Source organism: Polistes dominula, unplaced genomic scaffold (genome assembly GCF_049000335.1).
Source record: "Polistes dominula isolate Pdom_NZ unplaced genomic scaffold, Pdom_raw_medaka contig_28, whole genome shotgun sequence".
Classification (NCBI taxonomy): domain Eukaryota; kingdom Metazoa; phylum Arthropoda; class Insecta; order Hymenoptera; family Vespidae; genus Polistes; species Polistes dominula.
In genome coordinates this window covers 3,826,051-3,852,500 of record NW_028300879.1, presented here as the reverse complement: position 1 = coordinate 3,852,500, position 26,450 = coordinate 3,826,051, and the positions used below count along the sequence as shown (strand labels likewise).

The 26,450-nt window shown below is 31.0% G+C and overlaps 1 protein-coding gene across 13 annotated transcripts in view; it reads left to right on the top strand.

Annotated features, from left to right (window-relative positions):
• Window positions 1-26,450, top strand: part of Sox102F (transcription factor Sox102F) — a 313,951-nt gene that overhangs the window by 256,806 nt on the left and 30,695 nt on the right. For all 13 annotated transcript variants that reach the window (XM_089172878.1, XM_089172867.1, XM_089172841.1 and 10 more), the window contains 2 exons: window positions 6,247-7,200; window positions 15,298-15,514. In XM_089172878.1, the coding sequence (XP_089029004.1) occupies window positions 6,247-7,200; window positions 15,298-15,514 (1,171 nt within the window). The remainder of the gene's footprint in view (window positions 1-6,246; window positions 7,201-15,297; window positions 15,515-26,450) is intronic.

Genomic DNA, 26,450 nt, shown 5'->3' with positions numbered 1-26,450 from the left:
TATTTCTTTTCCTGCTACTTGAGCCTAACATATGCCCTGCATTTTTCCCATTCAAACACTAATGTTAGAAAAATTTAACCGTTGGGATTAAGTTTTCTTTCTTTTTCTCGTATTCTTTCTCAGTTTCTGTTAACTGACTAATCACATATAAGGGAAGTCACAGCACTTCAGTTCTTGGAACTTTTCTAATCAACTAAGCTTTGTATTCTTCAGCCAAAACGTAGATTTAAGAAAAATAGAAAAAACAAAATGTAATGAATTGTTCTATATTATGTTCTGTTTTTATTTTTAAACAAATTTGTCTTGTAGGTAAACAAATTAGTATTTTGGTTTTTTTTTCCCGCATGTCTTCTAGTTTCACTCAATTTCTTTGTTTTGGTTGCTGTTTTGGATCAAAAAAATTAAGTATACCAAGTTAACGATTATCACAATCTTAAAATTTGGTTTCTTTTAAACAGATAACGTTACTAAAAATACACGCGTTATCTATTACTTTCAAAAAAAAAAAAAATAAAATAAAGCGAAATGATTTGTAGTTTGTTTCTTTTTCTTTTTATTCGCTTTTTTGTAATAATTTTTTTAAAAGAAGAAATCTTTTATAAATCTTATCTTGTTATGTTATCCAATCAATGAATAAACTATTCAATATTATCCTATTTAATACTCGTAAATAAATCTAAAAAAAAAGAAAAAGAAATAAACGTGTTTTGTCGCATATATAATTATAACTTACTTGTTACACGCCTAACATCGTGATTTATAAACAAGTAGTGTAACACGATTAAATGATGCAGTATATTGATAATTTTTATAATATTCGATTAATTATTTAAAATAGTCGTCGAAATTAGCATAAAACTTTCTGTAAATGTGTTCGTGTCATGAAATCGCAATGATGCCTGTTGAATGTAAAAATTCTGGAGACCCACATAATTCTGAACGTACTTTGATACCTATCACGTGTTTTACGATGATTAAATTTGTGTGCTTTCAAAAAAAAAAAAAAAAAGAAAAAATGAAATGAAAGTGAGAAAGACAAACATTAAAAATAAAAAAAGGTTGAAATTTTCTAGCTGTTCGTTGAGCAATGTAAAATCTTCATCGTCTGACTCTTATAACATTTTACGAGCTATGGCTAATTAGTCTCCAGCGATAAGTTTTCACTTTCATGAAAGATACTTTATTAACGTTTTAATAAACGAATATAAGAATAAAACAAATAAAAACAACTAGGATAATGAGTATGATATAGTATAATATTCGTAAGTTTGTTAATGTTATCATTCGGTTTTTCGTCGCGTGCAAATAATCATGGTCATCGTCAAAAATGTCGTAAAAGATATTGATAAAAATGATGAAGTTCGCAAACAAATATCTTTTTCTTCTTTTTCGTACAAATGAATAGTAAATTATCATATTATATATATATATATAATATATGTATATTTTTTACAATCATTCGTAAGATATTGAGGAAATAATACATAATAGCGTTTCAGTCGCAAAATATTACAAAATAAATACAATTTCTGTCCGATAAAATATCATTTATTTTTTTTTTACAGTAATTTTTTATCCATCCTTTTCTATTTTTTGTTTTTTTAGAAGTAAAGTAAAGATAATAGAAAGAGAAAGAGAAAGAGTATGGTTTTAAATATAGCAGCAACATTGCTTTCAATGATACTATGTAACTGAGATGTTCGACCTTTCTCGATAAGACACACTAATGTGCTCTGCTCGAACGAGATAATCCTATCAAAAGCACTTAAATGTACTACACATTAATAACGTTACAATTTCATAATGACTTACATACCAGTTGTCTGTAATATAAATTGATGAATGGTTTAAATACGATTAATAATTTTACGATTATTTATTTCAATTTAACATTTTCTTTTTTCTTTCTTCTTTTCTTTTCTTTTTTTCTTCGGCAATATCAATATTCTATTCTTTATTTCTTTTTTGTTTATTGCAATACAATCATTTTATAATTAAAAAAAAAAAAGCTAAAAGATTCACGGAACGACCTTGAATGTCGATTATACAAAAAATTAATGTCGAAATACAAAAGACGAATTACGTAAAAAAAAAAAAAAAAGAAAAAAAAAGACCTCACATTACGACAACGAGGAAAAATGAAACGTCCCCTTGTCTCTTTCCCTTCACTTTCATCCTCCAGGTAGCAAAAGCAAAACCCCTACTGCTTAATTTTTTTCCAAAAAAGGGGTTTTGTAGCATAAGAACATGAAAATGTTGGATGGTTAAAAAGGGTATTTGAAATAGGGAAGAAGCCCATCGATAATAATAATAATAATAATAATAATAATAATAATAATAATAATAATAATTTCATAATTTGTACAAAAAACTTGTACTCGAGGAAGCACCACTTATAATCTACCATTACCCTCTCTCTCTCTCCCCCCTTGTCGTTTCTAAAATAATAATGCTGTTCTGCCTAACATTAACAAAAATAAAAAATAAAAAAGCGAACGACGAAATGGTTTTTTTTTTTTTAAATGGTGGTGGTGTACCGGTTGTGTAAACAGTACGACGAAAAAATTTCCCACACTTGGGCGTAATTTAATTTAATTTTTTTCTTTTCGAGAGTAAGAGAATCACCACCTAGCATTTTCGTACAATGAAGAGGAGGCAAACAGGCGTGTGTGTGTGTGTGTATATGTGCGTACACACACTAACTCAGATCCGACGCGTATTTCGCATAATATTTTTCAGGAAAAATTGCTCGCGTAATTGCTGGTTTCGCGAAGTTAATGAATCAGTATCTGAATGAATGGAAATTGCATGGCAGCCAGTGGAGAGTACTTAGCGAGGCAGAAAGATGTGGGGGGTGGCTCGTCGTCGTTAATTTATCTCCGTAACGTTCTCCTAACGGTCTGCTTTATGCTTGTTGGTTTATCGATGTCAACCCGTTATCGAACACACAATACGAAATTTATAAATATACGTATATATTTACTTACTTACGATGACGATGAAAATATTAACTTTGTAAAATTTCGATTCGAAATTCGTAATAATAATGCTTTATTCTTAAACTACACCCCTTTCTTGACAATTACATTTTAAATTGATTTATTTCAAATTATTTGTATTATTTATAATTGACGAATACATAGACGAAGTGGTGAATCAATTATAATTCGTGTATAAAATAATATAAAATTTCTATGTAGAAATATCTTATTACTTTAAAATCATTTTTTCACAATTTATAAAAACTATTTATTTGCCACACAAAAATTGACTCGCAGTTATAAACAAAACATAAAAAAAAAGAAACGTGGATATTAAAGATAATACTCGTTATCAGGTAAATAATATTGTTTTTAATTTTCTTGTTTCCCCCCCCCCTTATTCTATCTGCCCCTCACTCTTTAATTTCACACTTCATCGATTATATTTAATTAACGAGTAAAAAAAGGAAAGCAAAAAAAGATAAAGAAAGTGAGAGAATAAGAAAAGAAATAAAAGTTCTTGCGATCTCGACCTTTACATTTACTTATATTAGTTAGAGAGAGAGAGAGAGAAAGAGGAGAAAGAATATCAAAAGATGCAATAAGTTTTTCTCTCATGCACGCGCTAGCAAGGAAGCACGTGCTTGCTGCGCGCCAATTCGCCATTTAACATTGGCCATTCACAATCCAGCATAGTAGAAATGTTGCTGCGTAGCGTGGGTTGTTCGATCACGCGTAAATCACTAATACTTTCGTTCATTGTTACAACATGATTATTATTATTATTATTATTATTATTATTATTATTATTATTATTATTATTATTAATTTTAACAAAAGCATGAGAGTTAAATAGAATGATCATGCACTACTACTTTTACTTACGTACGTATCTTTTTTAAGATACATGTATGTCTGTATACATGTGTACGAATATTGATAATAAAGTACAGATGTCTCGCCTACTAAGCTTGGTTATCTTTTTAGCCGTCCCCCCCCCCATTCCTCCTTCGTTCACCCTATCACCATTAACCACCACTACCATCATCACCATTACCGTCATCGTCATTTCTATGATCTCAAGATCGTTTTTCTTACCAAGAATCTGACCGATCTCATTTTCATGCAACTTCCGCGTTTTTAGTTGGAAATAATGCATACTTACAATTCATTATTTTCATATACACATATATACTTATTATACATATATACTACTAATACTAATAAATATACTGACACGTGTTTAGCTAGCATAATAGGATATTGGATAATCTTCATTCTAGTTTGTTAGTTAAACGTATAATTTAAACACATGTTTGATCGGGTTTTTTTTTTACATCTAATTATTGTTATTCATTAATTATACATGTATCTTCTAATAATAAAAAAAAGGATTGATAATCTTGAATTTAACCAGACAAATAATTATATTTTAATCGATCTATATATATATATATATATAGTATATTCGAAAAAACGCGAGATAAAAATTGGAAGCAGAAAAAGAAAAACAAAATTAATATCAAATAATTTCTCGGTGAACGAGGAGACAAATGTAAGAAAAAAAAAAGAACAAAACAAAATTAAAAAAAATTAAAAGATAAATCAAATCAATGAAAATCTTTATTTTTGCAATTTTTTTTATGTTGTGGATCAACGAAATCGAGTCGCGAACGTTATTGACCTCGTAACCTCCTCGTTCCGAGTCCGGCAATAGAAGAAGATAATCAAAGAAACTGACTCTTCTTCTTCTTCTTCTTCTTTTTCTATCCATCCCCTGCCACCCCCCCCTATTCGCGTTTCACACTAGTTCATCACTCGTTCCCTCTTTCTCTTTCTGACATATACACATATACACATGTACTCAAATATCTACCGATCGAAAAGAGAAAAATGATTGACGGAGTCTGAGACAGAGAAAGAATCAAAGAGAGTGAGAGTGATAGAGAGAAAAAATATTACGACACTCGCACGCAATACAATAATTCATACACGATAATCGCGTTTCATTATTGCGTCTCTTCTTACAACGACCACCGATTACATAATGCGAATCTTGAGTTATCGTGCATGAGCAACAAACACACACGTCTCTTCGGGGTTCCTTTCAATACAACTAATAACACACGTGTAGTTTATTCGTTCGTAGGTTTGATCGTCGTAGAACGATTTAGATTTAGATTTGGTCATTTGTAGACGGAAATGAACGTACGAAGACGGTCAAGTCCGTATCTAAATTAACACCCGCTAAACCAAATGTCATATATATATCTCTCTCTCTCTCTTTCTACGTCTGTCTCACTACTAAGAAGTGTATACAAATGTAAGAAACGACTAACCTCTCTCTCTCTCTCTCTCTCTTTCTCTCACACACACACACACACACACTTTCATCCCCATTCCCTTTCCATCCTTCTCTTATTCTCTCTCTCTCTCTTTCTCTTTCTATTTCTATTTCTCTCAAATCACGACTAGATGTTTCTAGTATTCCAGTTATTAACTAAAAGCACAACACATACATACATATACATATAGACGTACACCCTGATACTGTTTCTCTCTCTATTTCTCTTACACTTTCTCATTCTCATATTTCTCTCTCTCTCTCTCTCTCTCTCTCTCTTTTCTGTTTCTCTCCCTAAGGAGATTTCCGTCGGACGTGTTTCTCGAAGCATGGAAGGCTATGTATGGGGTTCGATGGCCTTTCCGATCTCCTCTCTCGATATCGCACTAGAGAGCACCTTTTGCCAAGCGATTACGACAGGAGAGGAGAGAAGATTTCCGAAAAAAAAAAAATAGAAAAGTGTTAAAACATTCTCAACGAAGTTATTAAAAAAAAAAAATAAAAATAAGAACAAACAATGAAAAGAGAAGAATCGAAAACTCCTCCCCCCCGCCCTATTATATCAGATCGCGAAATGTGTATTACAAACTAATGTTGTCTCGACTTTTATCTCGAATCGAAAAGAATAAAATAAAATAAAACGAAAAAAAAAATAATAATATAAAAAAACCACCACGATTAAAACGAAAATATAAAAAAAATAAACGGAACGGAAAAAGGAACTTTGGAAGAGTGGGAGAGAAATATATATATATATATATATATATATAAAAAAAAACGAATTGATTAAAAAGAGACAAACAAAAATAACAAAATATAAAAATAATAAAAAAAAGCGACGAACAAAAATGACTACAACACAACTACAACTACAACAACAACAACAACAACAACTGAGCAGTACTTTCCCTTGTGTTCCAGACCGAGAATGTCCTCTAAGAGGAAATCGCCACCAACGAAGCTATCGGAGGGCGGGGGCGGTGCGGGTACAGTTACGAGCGGAGGCAACGAGGAGGAGGAGGACACGAGCTCTTCGGTGGTGACTGCTGCTGCCGTTGAAGGAGGTGGAGGAGGCGGTGGTAGTGGTGCTTGTAGTAGCAATAATAGCAATAGTGGTGCAGCCACCACTGCTACCACTGTTCCTGGTGGTGGTGGTGGCGGCAACGGAGAAGAGAACGCTGCATCAGGGGTGTCTGTGGTGCCTCCATCAACTGGGACAAACGAAGAGGGTCGTGTTTTGGACGTCGAAGAGTGTTACTCTCAACAGAAAGGAGGAACAGGTGGAGTAGGAGGAGGCCAAGAGTGTGAATCCTCCGGTTGTTCATCCCCAGCAACTACAAGCGAACCGGATCTTCGGGATTCACCTTCACCTTCCTCGAATTCAATTCGCGGTGCCAAAAGGCAGAGGATTCTATTCCTTTCGAATCAAGAAAACTCTGCCCTGTCTTCTACGACTGGTCCATTTCATCATCATCATCCCCATCATCACCATCACCATCACCATCATCACCATCATCATCATCATCGTGCGAATACTACTACTTCCTCCTCGGCATCTTCCTTAACAGGCCTTCAAGAGGCTGCCAGTTCCTCCGAGTGTGGTTCTCCGCCTACACTTCTCAACGTTGACTCTTATTTTCAACCCCATCATAACGATAACAACAATACAGTTACACAAAATAACAATCACAGTAACAACGGTACCGGTATTACAACCACGGCAACTACCACAGTACCGGCTAGTAAAAGATCCATGGACGACGTTTTAAAAAGGTTAACCTGTAAGATGAACAGCGAGTCCTTATCCCTTCAAGACGATGTCACGGATAACAGGCGGAGTGCCACGCCTCCTCCAACTGGACATAATTCCCATAGGTTTGTGTTGTTCTTAAACAAACTTTTTATCAAGAAAATTCTTTTTATTCTTCTTCTTCTTCTTTAATTTTACATTCCTTCAAATTTATCTTTTTATACGTGTGATTTTTTCTCGGTTTTATATGTTAAAATGATCATTCTCAACAAATTAAGAATAAATTTCTAATAAAAATGAAATCATTAAGATGCTAAAATACTTGGAAACGATGAATCGTTTCGCATTGTATTCAAACGATAAGAAACAACTCGTCAAACGGAAATCACTGAAAGTCTCTGATTTCAAGCTGTCTTAAATAACAGACAGAGATAATTTAACATTTTACCATTATAATCATCTAACTACTTTGATGATATGTATTTTAATTTAACGCGATGATTGGATACATTTCTTTTTTTCTTCTCGATAAAACATCAACATCATTATTATCCCGATATATGGTTACCGATATTTTTAAGGTCTTATATACTAATTACGAAAATTCGCATGATTCATCACATTCGTTTGATAACAAATTTATTCATTAACATAAAATATTATATTTAAAATATATTTCAACTTCAATCTAATTAACTTTGTTTACTCGTAAAAGAATTAATCTCGTGATGGGTAAGCAACACGTGTTATAAAGAAAACTTATGCTGTTTAAGTGTCATTTAAATTTACGTTTCATTTTAAAACAATTCAGGATAAGAGAGAAAAAGAAAAAGAGAATTCGTCTTTCTTACAGACATTCCTTTTTCCATTTGATTCTTATATTGACGCTTATCATCCGATGATAAGATTCTAAAAGAGTACAAGTCTTATTCTCGAACTTAGTTACATAACATTTAACATAATATAATGCGTATAAACATACACGAGTATTTGTTATAAATTTACATTATTTGTCTCTTTTAAAATGTAATTAAAATATGATTAAGTGTTAAATAACATTGTTGATTATATTTCTCGTTTCTAAAGGCCATCACATAACTTCAACCTTGTTATTTTATAATTAGGATAGGATAATAATCGTTCAAAATTGATTCGATAGTAATATTGGATTCAATTCGTTTCTTGTCTCATTTCATATCACATTTCTCTTTATTATCTTTATCGTATGTTTCAAATTATTACTTAGAATTAAATCGACGTCTATCTTTATAAAACAAAAAAAAATAATAAATTATTTTTCTTTCTTTAGTTCATTAGTGTTTGTTCGTAGCAATATTATTGTCATTTAAACAAAATTAATCATAAATTATTTTAACTAAATATGCTACAAATTCTGTCAGTAAATGAAACACATTTGAGACAACATCAACATTTTTGACTTGAGAATATAAATGTGCCAACTTGTGCGTTCTCTTTCGATGAACGTTTCTTTTAAAAGCGAACATTGTACTCATGAAAAAGAAAGAGAGAGAGAGAGAGAGAGTCGTAAACTAAATCCTTTTTTTTCTTCTTCTCGAAGTTGAAACAAAGCCACACGAGACGAGAGTTGGTAAAGTGAAGAAAAAATAAAAGATCTTCGATAAAACTTTCGTTGAGTGCCCAGTTTTGAGTATGTAATATATTTCGTGAAATATACTTTTTCTCTTTCTCTCTGTCTCTCTCTCTGTCTCTCTCTCTGTCTCTCTCTCTAACTCTTTTTCTCGTTCTCTATTTCGTTTTTATAAACTCAAGACAAAGAACCATTGTCGAAATACAATCTTTGAAAGCAACCAAATGATTTTTTTTTTTTATAAATAAACATGGAAAGGATTGTTAAACTCGATATATGTGTACTACGTAAGAAATCATCGAGTGGCTGGCTGGCTATATGAGTAATGTTGATTCGAGAAAAGAAAAGAAAAAACATAATAAAAAAAAAAAAATATATATATATATAAGAAAGAATATAAAAAAAAAAAGATCCATACGAGATTATATTATATCTGTCATCTTTCTTTTACCGTTTGTTAATGAACTTTAAGCGGAAATATCGTTCGTTACACGTGCCGCATAAAACAAATAAGCTTGCATTCACATTCCCCCACTCTTCCCCTCCCTATCGACATATCGAGAACAGAGTAAAAGACGATAATCGTTCCTAGGTAATCAGTTTCGTCGATGAATTGATTCGTTGTAGAGAAATCGTAATTATAAGAAGTCTTTCCTCCCCTTCTAACTCCCCACCTCCCACTCCCTTCTGTCTCTCTTAATCCCTCTCCCCCCGTGTTACCCGTTTATACCCTCATCGTTTTTATCATTTTCCTCTTTTTAGTCTCGTGTATTTTCTATTCATTCTAATTCTCTTACAATTTACAATGTCACGGAGACAGAGTGAAGGATTGTGTCCAGCAGCACGTGGTCTTATTACCATTTCCATTGACATACGTCATAAGTAAAGTGGGGTATAGCTGTTTATATAGGATGGATCGTTATCGTCTTTCTAAAGCATTATACGGCTTTTTTTGTTTCTTTATGTAAAACGGCAATGATCCAACTATGAACATTTTTCAAGTCCGATTCCAATCGTCCGTAGTAAAGAGAAACGTTTTATAGATCGTCGTCGTCTTCATAGTCGTCGTACGTCTTTCTGAGAATAATGTAGTGAAGAGATATATTATATAGAAGATGCCTAACTCTCTATCTCTATCTCTTTCTCTCATTCTGTCATTCTTTATTCGGTACGATAATAATTTAAAGAAGCTCGTGAAGATTTTATACTATTTATTATTCGTTACGTTGTGATTGAATTAATACTTTTATTTTATGTTTTTTTATTTTTTTCCTATCTTATACATACACACACATATGGAACTACTGTACCAAATTGAATTTATGTACAAAATAGGGTTATATTAGGAGGACCGGAAAGTAATGTCGTTTCTACTAATGTGTCCAATTTTTTATATTTTTATCAAATAATTTGTATACAAGATTTTTATCAATTTAGTATTAAAAATTTAGCATACCTACTAGACGGAAAAAGATTTGTTGATAACGAGGGCTGGTGATTACATTATTAATTACAAATAAAAACTTTATTTTCATACTAAAATTAATATGTACGTGAATGAAAATATAACCATGTTATTTCTATTTATTATACATAATATACTTTAGATATATTTATTATACAAATATTTCTCAGGATCTCCTTAATGTTACTAATTTTGCATAAAGATCATATATGTTCATTAAAATGTACATTTACAAAATTATAAATAAATAAATAGAAATAACATGTATATGTGATTACTTTCATTCACATGCATATTAATTTTAATATGAAAATAATGTTTTCTTAAACGAACAAAAATGTGGGTCTGAAGGGGATAACACTAAACGTAGATTGTTACTCGCACATGTAGTAGAATATATAGATTACTATAAAAAATATTCTAATAGGCCAGTGAATTTAGCTTAAGAGTGAGTAAAAGTGAGTAAGAGAGAGAGAGAGAGAGAGAGAAAGAGAGAAAGAAAGCGATAATGTGCAATCCAATCCCACGTCTTCTTGATGTATTTATCGAACGTACGCGAGTGAACTTGGCAAAGGTAGATGAAGCAGGACATAATCGTGCCAACCCGTTAGGCCACATCAAGAAACGTTTGCCAATGGGCCAAAATTCTTCCGAAATTTTCGCCAAAAACTGCGTACACAAGTTGGTCGTTCGGGTCGGTCAGGTTTGTACGTTTCTGACGTTTTATTCTCTCTCTTTCTCTCTTGGAGTTGATTCAATTCTTCATCGTTTCTTAACTTGTCAGATTGAACACAATAGGATAAATCTAACGTTTATTATAATGGCTGATCTATGACGTAAAACTATTGTCTGATATAAATGTTAATTGTAGGAAAGTGTATCTTTATGTGTGAGTACATTGTGTGGGACTACTTCTGACGTGATCCAAAAATAATAATAATAATAATAACAATAATAATAGTAATAACTACTACCACCACTTTACTCGCGAGATAAGTGACACGAATTTACTCTAAATTCGAGAATTTCGTCATGTCCCGAGCATTCGGAGATCGGTTACCTCGAACTATCATCTTATTAATCAGTTTGCGAATCATCACGAGAGTATTCTTTTGCAAATACGATTAAAATTAAAATTAAGATTCGTTAACGATATAACGTGACATGATGAAACGTCGGATAAAAATTTAGAATAGAAATAATGTGAGTGAACTTTTACGATTTAATTGATTTATATCAATCTTTCAATCAAAGTGATTTGTATGATCTAATGCATGTGTGTGTGTGTTTTTTTTCTATATATATATTAATAATTTAATTATTGATTTCGTTGACGCATACGATGGATAAAACTCGCTAAATTTATTGAAGGAAAGAAATTTCTTAGTAATAATTTTTCTTTAAACAAATAACACGTTTGCGTGTGTCTAGTAAGTAATTTTAAATATTTAAAAAAAAAAAATGTAGAAACACTTGTTTCTAACGTCCAAGAAATAAACAAAAAAATCTTTCTCTTTTCCACGAAGGTCAGAAAAATTTGTATCCTTTTCGCAAAAAAAAATTCTCTTTGAAAAAAAAAAAAAGAAAACAGCTTTTCAACGTTGAACTTACAAGAGGAGGGAATTGAAGAAGTTGTTTAGGAACAACGTAACGAGCCGTAGCATACTCGAGAACCTACCGTGTAACAGCTTTGTTGCGTGTTGTGTGTTAGGTTGTTGCAACCTCTCTGCTTAACGTATATATATCATCATTATTACTCGTTTGTGTGCTTTAAATCTCATCCCACCGTTAAAGAACACACTAGTCATATTACGAGGCGTGTGGCTCATCTTCTATCCATAGATATGGATGACCAGTAAACTAAGAATACAAGAAAGAGATAAAGTGAAAGAAAGAAATGCAGATAGAGTGAAAAATAGAAAATGAAAGAAAAAATGAAATAAACGTCCTACGTTATACACGCGTTGCTCTTTAAGAAATTCTAAATTTAAACGTTATTCGATAAAAGCCTTTGAAACTAACGTAACGTTATTCCGAGTGTAACAGATAACACACCGTTACAACAACTTCCTATCTATGTGTAACATGTTCCTACCCCCCCCCCCGTCCCCTCCACCCTTCCTTACCATATCGAACGAGCTTTTCTCATAAACCTTTCGTCTCGAGAATATTACAAGGGTGTTTCCAACAGTTTCTATGATATATTATTTTCATCGTCTGCTATCCAATAGAAAAAGAAAGAAAAAAAAATTAAAAAAAAAAAAAAAAATGGTTTCATATCGATAACTGATTATTTATACGTGTTACGTTTTTTTTGTAATTGCAATAAATATTTATAATACGATATTGTTAAATATGCATTCGATATAAAGTCTAGACATAATTTCTTTTTTTTTAATTTTTTAAATATATAAATATTCATTTGACGAATATCATTTTATCAAATGAATTTTATAATAATAATAATAATAATAATAATAATAATAATAATAATAATGTTTTCTAATTAGAATAATACTGTACTATGAATAAACGTAATCCTAAAACGTGTTGTATTTTCCATAGAACTACACAAAATCGGAAGTAAATTGCGTATAAAGAGGAAAAGCAAAGCAGCAAACGAGAGAACGAGAGATGTCCATTTTATCTTTTAGACCGTCCGAAGGGAAATAAAGCCCTTCGAATCTCTTAGCGCGTAATAATAATAACAGAATGAGCCTTTTGTCGGGAATAGTAGAGCAGGGAGAAGGTGGGGTGTAGGGGTGGGTGGTAGAAGGGCAACAGGAGAAGCGGGGTCACTGGGCGCGAATAGAAGCCATGATCCCTCTCTTTCTCTCTTTCTCTCTTTCTCTCTTTTCTCCAAGCGGCGATATTATCGGTCCAAAGAAAACCATGCACAGCCGGAGCCTTTCATGGACGAGCGCGGATAAGAAGCCTTCTTCGCTAATTACAAGCCGAACGTAGTTTCTGCTTCCAACAGTTCTAAAAGAACCCAACAACAACAACAGCAACGTTCTTCCTTCTACCTTACGCGACCCTAAATAATATATAAGTATTTTATTATTTCCAGAGAAAAAAATGAAAAAAGAGAGAGAGAGAGAGAGAGAGAGAATAATTAATATAAAAACTGTCCTATGTTTGTTGAAAAAAAATATAATAAAAATTAGATCCATTCTGATTTTCAACAAATCATTTAAAAATACTAATCAATCCAATAAAACAATATTCATCTTTATCGACATATACAAAAAAAAAAAAAAAAAATATAATCATGCCAATAAATCTAAATAAAATGAATATGAATCTTACGTAGTGAGTGATTCTCAGATGAAATGAGAGTAATGAAAGAGTCAAAAGAGAGAAAGAATGAAAGAAAGTAAGAAAAAGAAAGATAGAAAGAGAAAAGGAAATAAGAATCTTCTTTATACTTGCATGATCCGAGACTTCAACGCCTTGGACATGCGTCGACCTAGATTACGAAGGACGGGTGGGTGTCTCTCTCTTTCTCTCTCTCTCTCTTCCCGACGAGTTTTACGATTTCTTTTTTTTTTTTTTTTTACTTCACTTGAGGGAAAATCTTTAGCGTTGTCCTCGATGCGTTGAATGAGGAAAGAAATGTCTTGGGGTTAGTTCTCGTTGTCCAGCTGAGAGTGATTCCAAAGAGAGAGAGAGAGAGAGAGAGAGAGAGAGAGAGAGAAAAAGATAGATAGACATATAAAAAAAGAGGTAAAGAAAGAAAAAGAAAGAAAGAGAGAGAGAGAGAGAGAGAGAGTCCAACGATGCTCTCTCTCTCGGTAGTACCACAATACCGGCAGGGTATCACTTATTCGTGGTCCATTTTCCCTGACATAAAAGAAGCAGGAAGAGACTGGGTAGGGTGAGAGGAAAGAGGAAACTCTCGAGGATTGAGAATCGAGGGTTGAGGGACGGTAGTACGCTCCGGGGAGGGCCCATCACGGGTGCAAACACTCGCTTCACCGTGATTGCGTGGCCGCGACCCTATCTATTATTCACCTGACTCCCGACCTCTTCCTCTTCTATCTTTCTCTTTCTCTCTACTCTACTCTCCTCTCCTCTCCTCTCTTCTCTAACTCTTCATCCTCATCCTCATCCTCCTAGCTAGGTTGCTAGCTAGCTAGCTAGTGCCATTACGTGCCAACTACACCTACTGTCTTCTTTCGGAGGGTTTGTTTCTACTACACTGTAACTGAGCTTTTGCATCAACTACCATTTTCCGTACTTTTTCGTTAGGTCTTCGAAAAGCTGGCTAGTCCATCTTTTTTTTTTCATTTTTTTTTTTTTTTTACCAAAGCACTCACGTCCTTGTTAACAACATGGACCTTCTCGTCGTTTCAAACATTTCTCTTTGTGTATGTATTTGTCTGTATACGCGTGTGTGGGTGTACGTGTTTTTTTTTTTTTTTTTTTTTTTAAGAAATTTTTGCATATAATTGTTCATTCGTTTATGATATTTCAGTAATATTTCCAATTATTTATTTTATTAGATATTTTATTATCTTATTATTTCTATCTTATCGTTACTATATATGTGTGAAATACCAATATTAGAAGATATTTGGAAAAATGAAGGTTACTTCTTTTTTATTGCTATGGGTCCGTAAGGATTTACAAGGACTAACACAACTTATCCATGTTTATTTTTTAAGATAAAATTATCCCCAAGTTATCTTATATAAGTAAAAGTATCGTAAATAAAGAAATGGTGGAAGAACAGGATAGTCAGCTGAATCTAAGGTGACAGTGTATTACGAAAAGTCATAAGAGTAACATCGAATAAACGTAACAGAAATCAATCGTTACGTTTAGTTTAATATTATTGCAGAATTTTATTTAAACATGTGTGTGTATGTGTGTGTGTGTGTGTGTGTGTGTGAGTAATCTCGTGTTGTTATTAATAATTTTTTCTTATATCAAATATATATATCAAAATATTTATAAGATAATTAATGAGATAATTAAATTATACATATAAATCTTTGAATGAAAATAATAAATAAATAGAAAAATATATCATTTGAAATCAGTTGTCAGTAAAAATGTAAGATAATTTATGTAACTGTATAAATTAAATAGAAAAATAAAATCACATAGGATTTATTCTAATGGCATATTGTTTAATATTTACAGCGGAAACGCCGGTAACGTGGCGAACAACGTGCCTCCTTCGCCCCCAGCTACAAGCAGGATACAAAACACGGAAGGACAGGTTCAACAGGACGGTGCAGCGGCCCTTCATAGGGTCCTCTGCGCCGAGAGCATCGTTGAGAAAGAACGCAGGCTCTCCGAGATGATCCTGCAGCTGCAACTCCTCAGGGAACAACTGCTCCAGCAGCAGGACCAGAAGGTAAGATTTTTATTTAGAAATAAAACATTTAAATTTGTAAAATACATTTAAATTAATATAAATCAACTTTATTCCTATTTTTTAGGATCAAGTATTAAACTAAAAATCAATTTTTATTACAATTTTAATTATATTGAAACAAATAGTACGTGAATTTATTGTGTTGTTTCAAATAGTGCAATTTTGGTTTGAAGTCAATACAAAAAATTATTTTTTATATGCAAGTGAAATATCAAAAGTACGTGAGTTTATTTCGTTATTTCAAATAATGCAATTTTTTTTCAAATCAAAACAAAAAATGACTTTTATATGCAAGTGAAATATCAAAAGTACGTGAATTTATTTCGTTATTTCAAATAATGCAATTATTTTTCAAATCAAAACAAAAAATGACTTTTATATGCAAATGAAATATTAATTCTTAAAACACACTATTTTTTGATTCATCCTAATTTTATTTATTGAATTTTTCAATTACCAAGAAATTAAATAACAAGATATTTGTTCGTATATTTTACATGACAAATAATTATTATATTAAAACAATTGTTATTAAATAATCACTTGAAAAATCTTTGATAAAAATATTACAAAATTTGTTGATTAAAATAATATCATTGCGTTTCGTTTCCGGTTGGTTAGAGATGGACCCATCCAAAATACTTTACTTCTATTTTACTAATACAAGAGACACGAGTTTCCGCTCGTAAAAATCGCATCTGTCTTCCGTTCCGCATATCTCTCTTTTTTTCGGAAGGATGACGTATTTCATCGTAACCTAATAGAAATACATTTCGAGCTTAAAATTTTTTTTATTTGCAATTAATGTTGTCACCGAAAAAAAAAAAAAGAACTTTTCTATTATATTTCAAATTTAGTCTGTTAATAATCAAACAATAACAATATATTTGATTTATTTCTATTTAATACAATTATTTTCATTTGAATAAAAATGAAAATTATACACTTAGAGAGAAGGATTAAATATCGTTTCCATCATAACGATAATTTTATAATATGTAAAGGATTAGTTTATATTTCAATTATGTTAAAAATAGATATATATATATAGAGAGAGAGAGAGAGAAAGAGAAATAGATAAAGAGAGATAGAATATTCGCTAATAAATGGACATTAATTAATTATAATATTAATTTATATATTCACCAATGTTACTAAGTCTTAGATAGAAATGTAGATATAGGTAGAAAACGATATAAGGATTATCGAATAATACAATTATTTATGATTGACACTGTATTAACAGAAATTGGAATAGAAATAAAGCAAGGATCGTTGTACCTCTGTGACTTCTAACGTTAATCTTTCTTCTCGATAATAATTCTATCCAAGAATAAAATATTTTCTACGTTCTTAATAATATTCAATTAATTTCAACTCATCTTCTTTATAATTTCATCAAAAATCTCTCTTTTTGTGATTAATTAACTGACTGTATCGATACACGAATTGAACAGACTCAAGAAACGTCATCAAAGAAAACAAATCGAAAATTGTAGTTTGTTTTCTCGAACGATTTAACGACTACAAATATAATTCGACCAAACTAAATGAAAAGGAAAAGGAAATGGGAATGGGAAGGGAATGGGAAGGGAATGGGAAGGGAATGGGAAGAACGTGAAAACGCAGCAGGAACATTATTCCAAATGTTGCCATAACCATTCCGAATCGATCGTATAACACTAGTATAGTGACAACACATAACATGAAGGAAGCAAAGACTGTGCTAACGAAATTAATGATTACCAAATAGACAGTCGAGATTTATCGATCTCTCTTGAAACCCCCCAAAGCAACGTTTCGTGCTTCTCAATCTCTCTTCTTTAAATTGTCACCTATATACTATCGATACTATCAAAGATTATTATTATTATTATTATTAATAGAAAACTATAAGAAAAGTACAAATCATTAACTTGTCCTCGTATTTAATTTGCAACTTTGTAGATAATTTATTTTAATTAATATAAAAATTTTTCTTCTCCCCTCTTCGCCACTCTTCACTCTTGTATTTTACATTTTAACTGTTATCATTGATTTTTACAATGTAATTCGAAAAATGACTTTATTATCGTTACTTTTTTTAATTTTTTATCGTTGAACCTTTGGCTACATTTGACGTATCAATACGTCATGCATTTGTTTGGGTAAAGATGCATATGACGTTATGATACGTCATTGAAACTAAGACGAGATTTAACTAGTTCATTTTGGTTTATTTTAAAGTAATATATGCATAATTTTTATATTATTATAATTAATTATTATAATATTTAATATTATATGTAATATAATATAATTATATATAATATAATAATAAATATAAATAAATATAATATTAAATATAATATTAATTTAAATTATTATAAAATATTTCCAAGTAATTTACAAAAACAATGTGTACCCAAAGTATTAAAAAATTATTATCATCGAATCGTATTGATAACATTAAATAGATCATTTTTATTCTAACTGTAAGAAAAATAGAAATCTATCGTTCGATAATCTTTTTCTAATAATGAAAGTAAAATCATAAATTTTTACGATACCGACTGATGGATTGGTTTATTTTTATTCTATTCTTTTTTTAAAATATATATTTTTTTTTCTCATTCCTATCTGATCGATACGAAAATATAACGAATAATCATAAGGAAGTTATAAATGTCAAATTTTCATAATTCATTCGATTTAATGAACAAAGATACGTATAATTGATACGCGGATGTTACGTTAAAGATTTTACACATTCTTAAGACAAATGTAACGATACTAATTTGAACTAAATCAATCGTAATATTAAATATCGTTTTTTTTTTCAAAGTTTTATGATGAATCTTTCAGTCAACGTCCTTTTAAAAGAAGATACACTGATAAAAATATTTAATTTAAATATATATATATATAAAGAGTGAATGTCCCTGTAATATCGTACAACGTTAACGCTTACTAAGACTGAAAATGATTGATATAATGTGCTGAGGATGACGAAAATTTAAAAATAAATATATTATTAATATAATTTAATGACATATTTAACGAGTTTCAATTGAAAAAGTTTTATTTGTAATAAATGAATTTAAAACAATTACGAAAATAATATATAGAAGATGTTAACATATCAAATATTTTAATATTACATTTAGTAGTTAAAATTATAAAATATAATTATATTATAAAATTATATAAATATTAAATTTAATATTAAAAACTTTTAATTATATTAAAATATTGGTTATCCTACGTTTTCACTGTTATTTAAATGTTAAGAATAATAATTCATTTTCAATCCTTTAAATAAAATATAACACACGTCGAATATATAATTAAGTATTATTAAAAATTATAAAATATTAATAAATTATAAAGATATATAAATATTAAATTTAATATTAAAAACTTTTAATTATATTAAAATATTGGTTATCCTATGTTTTCACTGTTATTTAAATGTTCACAATAATAATTCATCTCCAATCATTTAAATAAAATATAATACACGTCCAATATTATTAGGTAATGCTTAAACTATAGTACATTTGGTTTAAAAATGGCATATTAATTAATATACATCAAATATTAAAACAAATTACAATCTGATATTTTATTAAATGAATATTTTTAATAATCATCATTAGACAAAAACGTTAGAAACAAATGTATATTAGTTTAAACAATTCAATATATGAATAAAATACATTAGAATATTATAAATATCTCTAATGATTGTTAATTAATCGAATAAAACGTAAATTATAATCTAAAAGCACGTAATATAAATACGACATACCGTTCACGTTGAAATCCAACGATAATCTGAACTCATTGTCCTCTATGTATTTAGTTCGCTCGTAACGAAACATACATAGAGACATATAACAGACATACATACATATAAACAACATTGAATAGAAAACTTTTAACTGACTTTCATAGAGGATAATGGTTTAGTATAACGTTTGATTTCAACGACAACGGTACGTCGTATTAATACTTCGTGCTTTTAGATTATAATTTACGTTTTCTTCAATTAATTAACAATCATTTGACATATGCATAATATTCTAATGTACTTTACTAATACATTGAATTGTTTCAACTAAAATACATTTGTTTTTTAACATTTTTGATCAATTATATCTATTAATTCCAAATTCATTTGAAATCAAAGTAATGGGTGTTAAACTGATTTTGATACTAAAAAATATTTAAATTGCAATTAAAAGAAAAAATGATTAATTTATTTATACATTAACAAATCAAATATTTCTCTTATTAGTTACACAGTTAATACAGTTAATACAGTTATATTAACATGCATGATTTCAATGTATTGACGTTTATTATACATTATTTTCGTATTTGTTTAATTCATATGTTATAAATGAAGCTTCCAAATTAATTATATATTTAATTAAGATATACTAATTAATTCATTTTTAAATTTGTTTCATCTTTAACACACTGCATGAATTATTTTTAATGAAACAATTTAGTAATCGTAATGATATATGATTTTAAGGGTTGCACTCACTATAAATCTTTTCTTTTTTAATATATGTTCCCGAATAAATTATTTAATCCTAGCACTATTTTTAAAATAATAATAAAATAAAGTAGAAATTATAGTTGTTCACTAATACCATCATGTAATTAATCACCCACATACTTGGATATTTGTTACTATTTTTCTATTATACATTTTTATATTGCTAAATCAAGAACCTTATCAAATAATCATATGTTTAACTTGCAATTTAAATAATATTGTAAAAGATGAGATTAACAAATAGAAAAATAAACGATACCCCTGTAAGAAATTGATATTGCTTGTGACAATAATAATAGTTTATCTTTTAAATGATAGTAACAAAATTCTAATAAGAAAGAAAAATATATAAAAATAAAAGAAAAGATGCAAATGTAATTTTGTAAGTATATAATACTATCACAATATGACATTGTGATAGTGTTCGTATAAGCTTAAAAAATGGCACAGGTCATAGTGTGAATAGTAGAATACAAAGAATCATATTACCACCAATGTTACCACCACCACCACCACCACCACCACCACCAACATCGTCGGCAACTCATTGGCATCAGGAAAAAAAAAGGAAATAAAAAATAAGAATTGCACGAAGGGAAACACCGTCTGTTCTTGCAAGAATGCAAACGCGTGCAGATAATGCCCACGCGCTGTATTACCGTCATTATGACCCGACAATTTACGTGCTTTAGAAACGACTTTGCTCGCTTCCCTGATATATACCCCGCGAAAAATTTTTGCTCACGGCGAATTTCTACGAACTCATTTTAAGCAAACACGTAGGTACGTGTTAGATGGTGTCATAGTCGTCATAATTTTTATTGTATGGATTTAACGAATTATAATATCAATTAATTTTAATATCTTAGTCGTAATTTATCAAATGAACAAAAAAAAAAAAATTTGATTATTCGAGTATTTTTGTAATATCAACTGCATGAAATAAAATATATGTATTTCATATTCTTGGAAAAGTAATTTTTCTTTTGCTTCGACGATAATTCTACCAGAGTGAATGAATTTTAGTCCGTTAAGAGAAACGACTTCCGAATATTTTATGGAGTCATCTCTCGAGAGTCAGCGTAAAATTAGTTCGCAACACGAAAATGGCATACGTGTACGAGATCCAACCGTTTGGTGTTTCTCTCTTTTTCCTTTTCGTTTTCTTTTTCTTTCTTTTTTCCTTAATTCTTTTACCTTTTTTTATTTTTTTTTTTTGTTCGAAAGAGAAAAAGAAAGAAAGAAAAAAATTGACGAGACGTAGCTGTGAAATTTCATAGCTACGTATACTTTCAAGTATTTTTATCATCACGAGAACGAATTGGGAACGATCGTGTTATAATTTCAGATGAAAATACATTTTGACTGTACGAGAATGTTCAATTTTCCGCGAAAATGAAGACGATTATGTTGCTATTACTGTTGCTGCTTTCTGCATCTGCTGAGCTATTACTATTACTAACTACTATTACTTTTCTCAAAGAACAACATAAAGTAACGTGTGAGAAATGAAACATGAAAGAAAAAAAAAGGGTTTATTCATATAATACAAAGACTTAAGAAGAACGTCACGTAAATGTTATTAAGAAGTTCGAACAGTTGCAACAAGGAGAGAAGTAGTCAACGAGATTAATGCATTTTGATTTTCAAAACTTTCAACGTTTAAAGTAGTACGATGTAATCAAATGACGTTGCGAACTACTATCTTAGGCTAGGTATACATGTATATATATATATATACATATATACCTGTATCTACAGATCTAACCTTCTTCGTGAATTGCAAAACGTGTGTCTACTTCTTCTTCTTCTTTTTCATTTTCTTCTTCTTTCTATCCATTAGAAAACTCTTTTACGATATGTTTTTTATAATACAAAACAATAAAGAGAGTGAAAGGATAACCTTAATAATGACCATGTAACTTTCTTCATTTTAATTTTCAATTATTTTCTTAATCTACGTTACTACGTTTAGAAATCGATAAATATATAATTATAAACTAACGATTACAAGTACGTCAAACCAATGATATTTATTTATTTATTTATTTATTTATTTCCATATATTTATATACTTCTTAATTGATTAAAATTAAGTACACATCCCCCTTTTTTCGATCAAGAAAATTATTACATAGGTCGTGCGTTATTTTCAATCGATTATTAGTTGCAATTCGCAATAAATTAAGAAGAAAGAAACGTCTCGATCGCATAGAATTATAGACACACGGTCATCGAAATCATCCATGAGAGAAAGTGGCCGATCTCTCTCGCGATAAATCGTATTCTTCCGGGCATCGATGTCTTCGCATAAATCAAACTCTCTCTCTCTCTTTCTCTCTCTCTCTCTCACTCACTCTCTTTCTTTCTGTTATTTTTTTTTCTCTTTCTCTATTTCCTCTTTAAATTCAATCTGACTAGATTTCACGATGAGATCGGTAATAACATGATATCAATGACACTTCTATCTCTATCTTTCTCTCTCTTTCTATATTTCTTTCTCTTTCTTACGCGAAATAAGTACTTACATGCTTATTGAAGAAAAATATAAAAGAAAACTAAAAAAGAAAAATCTAATGGTAAGAAGGAATGTGAATCGTGTTGGTTAGGAAAGCTATCTTTCTTGGAAAATCATTTAACGTCCAGTTAAATAGAAAAAAGATCCAAATAAATAAATAAATAATTAATTAAATAAAATAAAGATAAAGAAAGAAAGAAAGAAAGAAGGAAAGTTAGAAAAAGAAATGAATAATAAATAAAGGGGTTCTCTTGGAAAATGGCCTAACTTAAAGTGAAATGGAAAAAAGATCAAAACAAATAAATAAATAAATAAATAATAAAATAAAGATAAATAAATAAAGATAGAAAGAAAATATAAAAAAGGAAAGATATAATAATCAGAGAGGTTCATATAATATAATAAATTTATTATATTATTCTTTCTCTCTCTCTCACTCATACACAAACACAGACATACATACAAACGTATCATCCTTTAACGTTAAACATTACTCGTCGATCATTTGATCGATGTCCTTGTAAAGTTAAGAAAGATAGTATAAAACGCGTCATTTCATAGAGTTGCTAGAGAATGTTGCAGAAGAAAAAAAAAGGAAGAAAAAAAAAAGGAAGAAAACGACGAAGACGATGAGGATGACGACGAGAATGATGACGACGGCGTTTGCGCGAAAGGCCGACGGGGCGCCTCCGACGGTCGTCAACGTTTTAAAGCGGAAGTACACGCCTCGGAGGAAAGCACCTAGCGCATGGGTTAGAAATGAGTGTGAAAGAGTGAGAGAGAAGGTAAAAGGAAGGCGGTAGTCTCGTTGGTTACTCTCCTCCTCTCGGGTCGCGGAGGGCGTATAGTAATGTTCGAAGTTGGCAGAGTTGGGGTCGACTCGAGTGGGGAATTCTCCTCTCTCACCTCTCTTCTCTCCTAACTCTCTCACTCTCTCTCTCTTCTGCTCTCCCTTTTAGTTCTTTCCTTTACCTTTCCACCTGTTATGCGATTCTGTACCATGCTGTATTGGCACAGGTGTGCGACTTCGTACGTGTAAGAGAAAGAGGAAGAAAGAAAGAGAGAGAAAAAGAGAGAGAGAACGTTTGGATTACATCTACCCATCTTTCTCTATCTTTCACTCTCTCTCTCTCTCTCTCTCTCTCTCTTTCTTTCTTTCATTCTTTCTTTCTTTCTCACTCTTCTTCGGACAAACGAGCCAAACGATTGCGTGGGCGGCGAAGATCCTCGCTTACCCCTTCTCCCACCCTCCTCTTCTTTCCCTGAGGCGCCTTCACATGTTCTTTCTCTGTTTCTTTCTTTCTTTCTCTACCTTCTTAACTGCACCTGTACAGGAGCATATCGTCACGCCCAGTGGTTCGACCGTGCCGACCTCGTGCCGCCGTATTATCCCCGTTGCACCTGTCTTTCTTACTCTTTCTCTCTTTATTTCTCTCTTTATGTTTCTCTCTCTTTTACTCTTTGTACCTCTGGTGCACTTTATTGACACTCCAGGCGGAATGGTGCGCGAGCAAAGGCGCCCCAGCGGCCTCTCCCCCTCCCCCTAACTCGGAACCACTTAAACTTCGGAACTCACGCGAAGAACTCTTTACCCCTTCGGTAATATCGAGGAATGTTAAATTAACTCTAACTAAGATATATTATATTATAGTAAGGTGTATTTATATAATCGTAGATAAGAGACGTTTGGACATCTTGAATTTCGCGAACTATAACGCGCGTGTTTATTGAGATTTGTTGTTCGAATCATCGAATAGAATTTATTTCTGTACGTTGTATTTTTTTTTTTTATGTATAACTTAAAAAGATTTTTATAATTGAAATGTTATTGATTGATAATATATATTTATTATTCGTTTGAAATTGTATTTAGTTTGATGATAATTTTTTATTTTGTATGCGGAATTTCATACTTTAGATTTTAATCACAATTTCAGTGATTGAGGATATTATTCATTTGAAGTCTTATTTATTTTAATGATAGTTTTTTTTTTTTTAGAATTTGTTAATTTATTTAGAATGCAGAAAAATAATTAGTCATTCTATGTCAAATTATTTTTATCTTATCTCCATTTATCACCTTATTTAACTATGCAGGAGACATTTTTTCATACAATGCATATTTTACAAATTATTTTGAAACATCAAATTCCGTGACTCACCCTATATATAAATGAATGTATATACATAGGTTTTTAGGATTGTAAAATGAAAATTCTATTCGTCTATTTTTATAATAATTATTGTTAGGTCCTAATGTAACTTACCTTAGAAGAAATAACATTAGGTAGTATGATTGTTTGGTTTAGTATTAGATCAATGAAGACCGCTTGAACATGGGACAATCCGATGGTCAATTCATTGGTATCTTCGATACATCAAAAACAAACTTATTCGGGAATTGTGAGAACATAAAACTTTAACAAAATTCCTGACAGAGTATAAATGAAGTAAACAAACCGATAGATCCGTGCCGATACGATTTTTCGATCATTTCTATACCTGAAATTATTTTTTTATATATTGAACGCAAAATCAATCAACAAACATTCGAACGTGTTATAAATATCATTCGGTTTTTCTTTTATCTCATGAACAATTAAATTATAAGGTACCTGTGAGGTGAGAGATATGGCCCAAAGATGAGAATTTTGGGACTTACTTAACAAAATTTGTTCATAGAGAAGGAAAGCTTTTTTTGTTATAGCCAGATAAAATTGGATAAAAAAGTTTAGTAAGAAAATATTTTGAATTCGTTCCAAAACTCTGACGCAACGTTTACGTGTGGATCAAAACAAACTTCACAATTTTTCCTTCAAAAAATTATTTAACAATGTAAATAAAATAAACGTAGCGCACGATGAATGATCGTAGATACGTTTATATCTTTTTTCGTTTTTTGTAAAAAGAATTTTTTCGTTAATCGTGCTATTCCATCAACTTTGAACGTATCCATACTTTAATTATTTCCTCAAACTACTAATATTAGTATATTATAAAAATTCTTTTTATATACTTTCCCAAAAATATTTTATTATCTCAAATAAAACATAAAGTTTCCACGAGAGATTATAAATTATACAATATAACAATATAATATAACAAAAACACTCACAGGTATAAAAGTCGAAATCGATAATAAAAAATGAACGATAGAAAATAATCTATTAAACGTAATATGTATAATCGTATTTTTCTCGTATTGTATCTAACCAAAACATCGGTGAACAACAAATGCTTTTCAACGATGCCGAGACGGCCATTATCGTATCTCGTCCTCCGTGTCCTCCCACTATGTTCGTCCAATAAAAAGCGAATAAAACAAAATCTCTATGGATGAAAAGGGAGTAAAAAAAAAAAACAGAGAGTGAAAGAGAAAGAGAAACGAATGAGGGAACTATATCACAAGAGAGAGAAAGAGAGAAAGAGAGAAAGCTTGCAACATTGTATCGTTGCGAGGAAGGGTCGTTAGGGTGATGTCCGGGTGGGCGCATCGAGGTCGACGAGGATGAGAAGAGAACCTGTGTATATATGTATATATATATGTATGAGAAAGAGAGAGATAGAGATAGAGATAGAGATAGAGAGAATGAACGGGTATATAGGCAATGTAGATGGATGCGTGGGGGTTGGGTGGTTGGGGGGTAGAAACGTGCGGGTGCGCTTGTGCGTACGCCCATACGTTTGTCCATTTGCGTATCGGGCAGCGCTTTATGGGAATTAGCGGTGCATTGTGGGCTGCCGGCGGGTAGCCAGTATGTGCAGCCGGGTATATGTGGGCGGGCTGTGTTCAGCAGTGCACGAGAACCGAACGACGGGTCGTTGGAATCCCACCCACCCCCATTCCA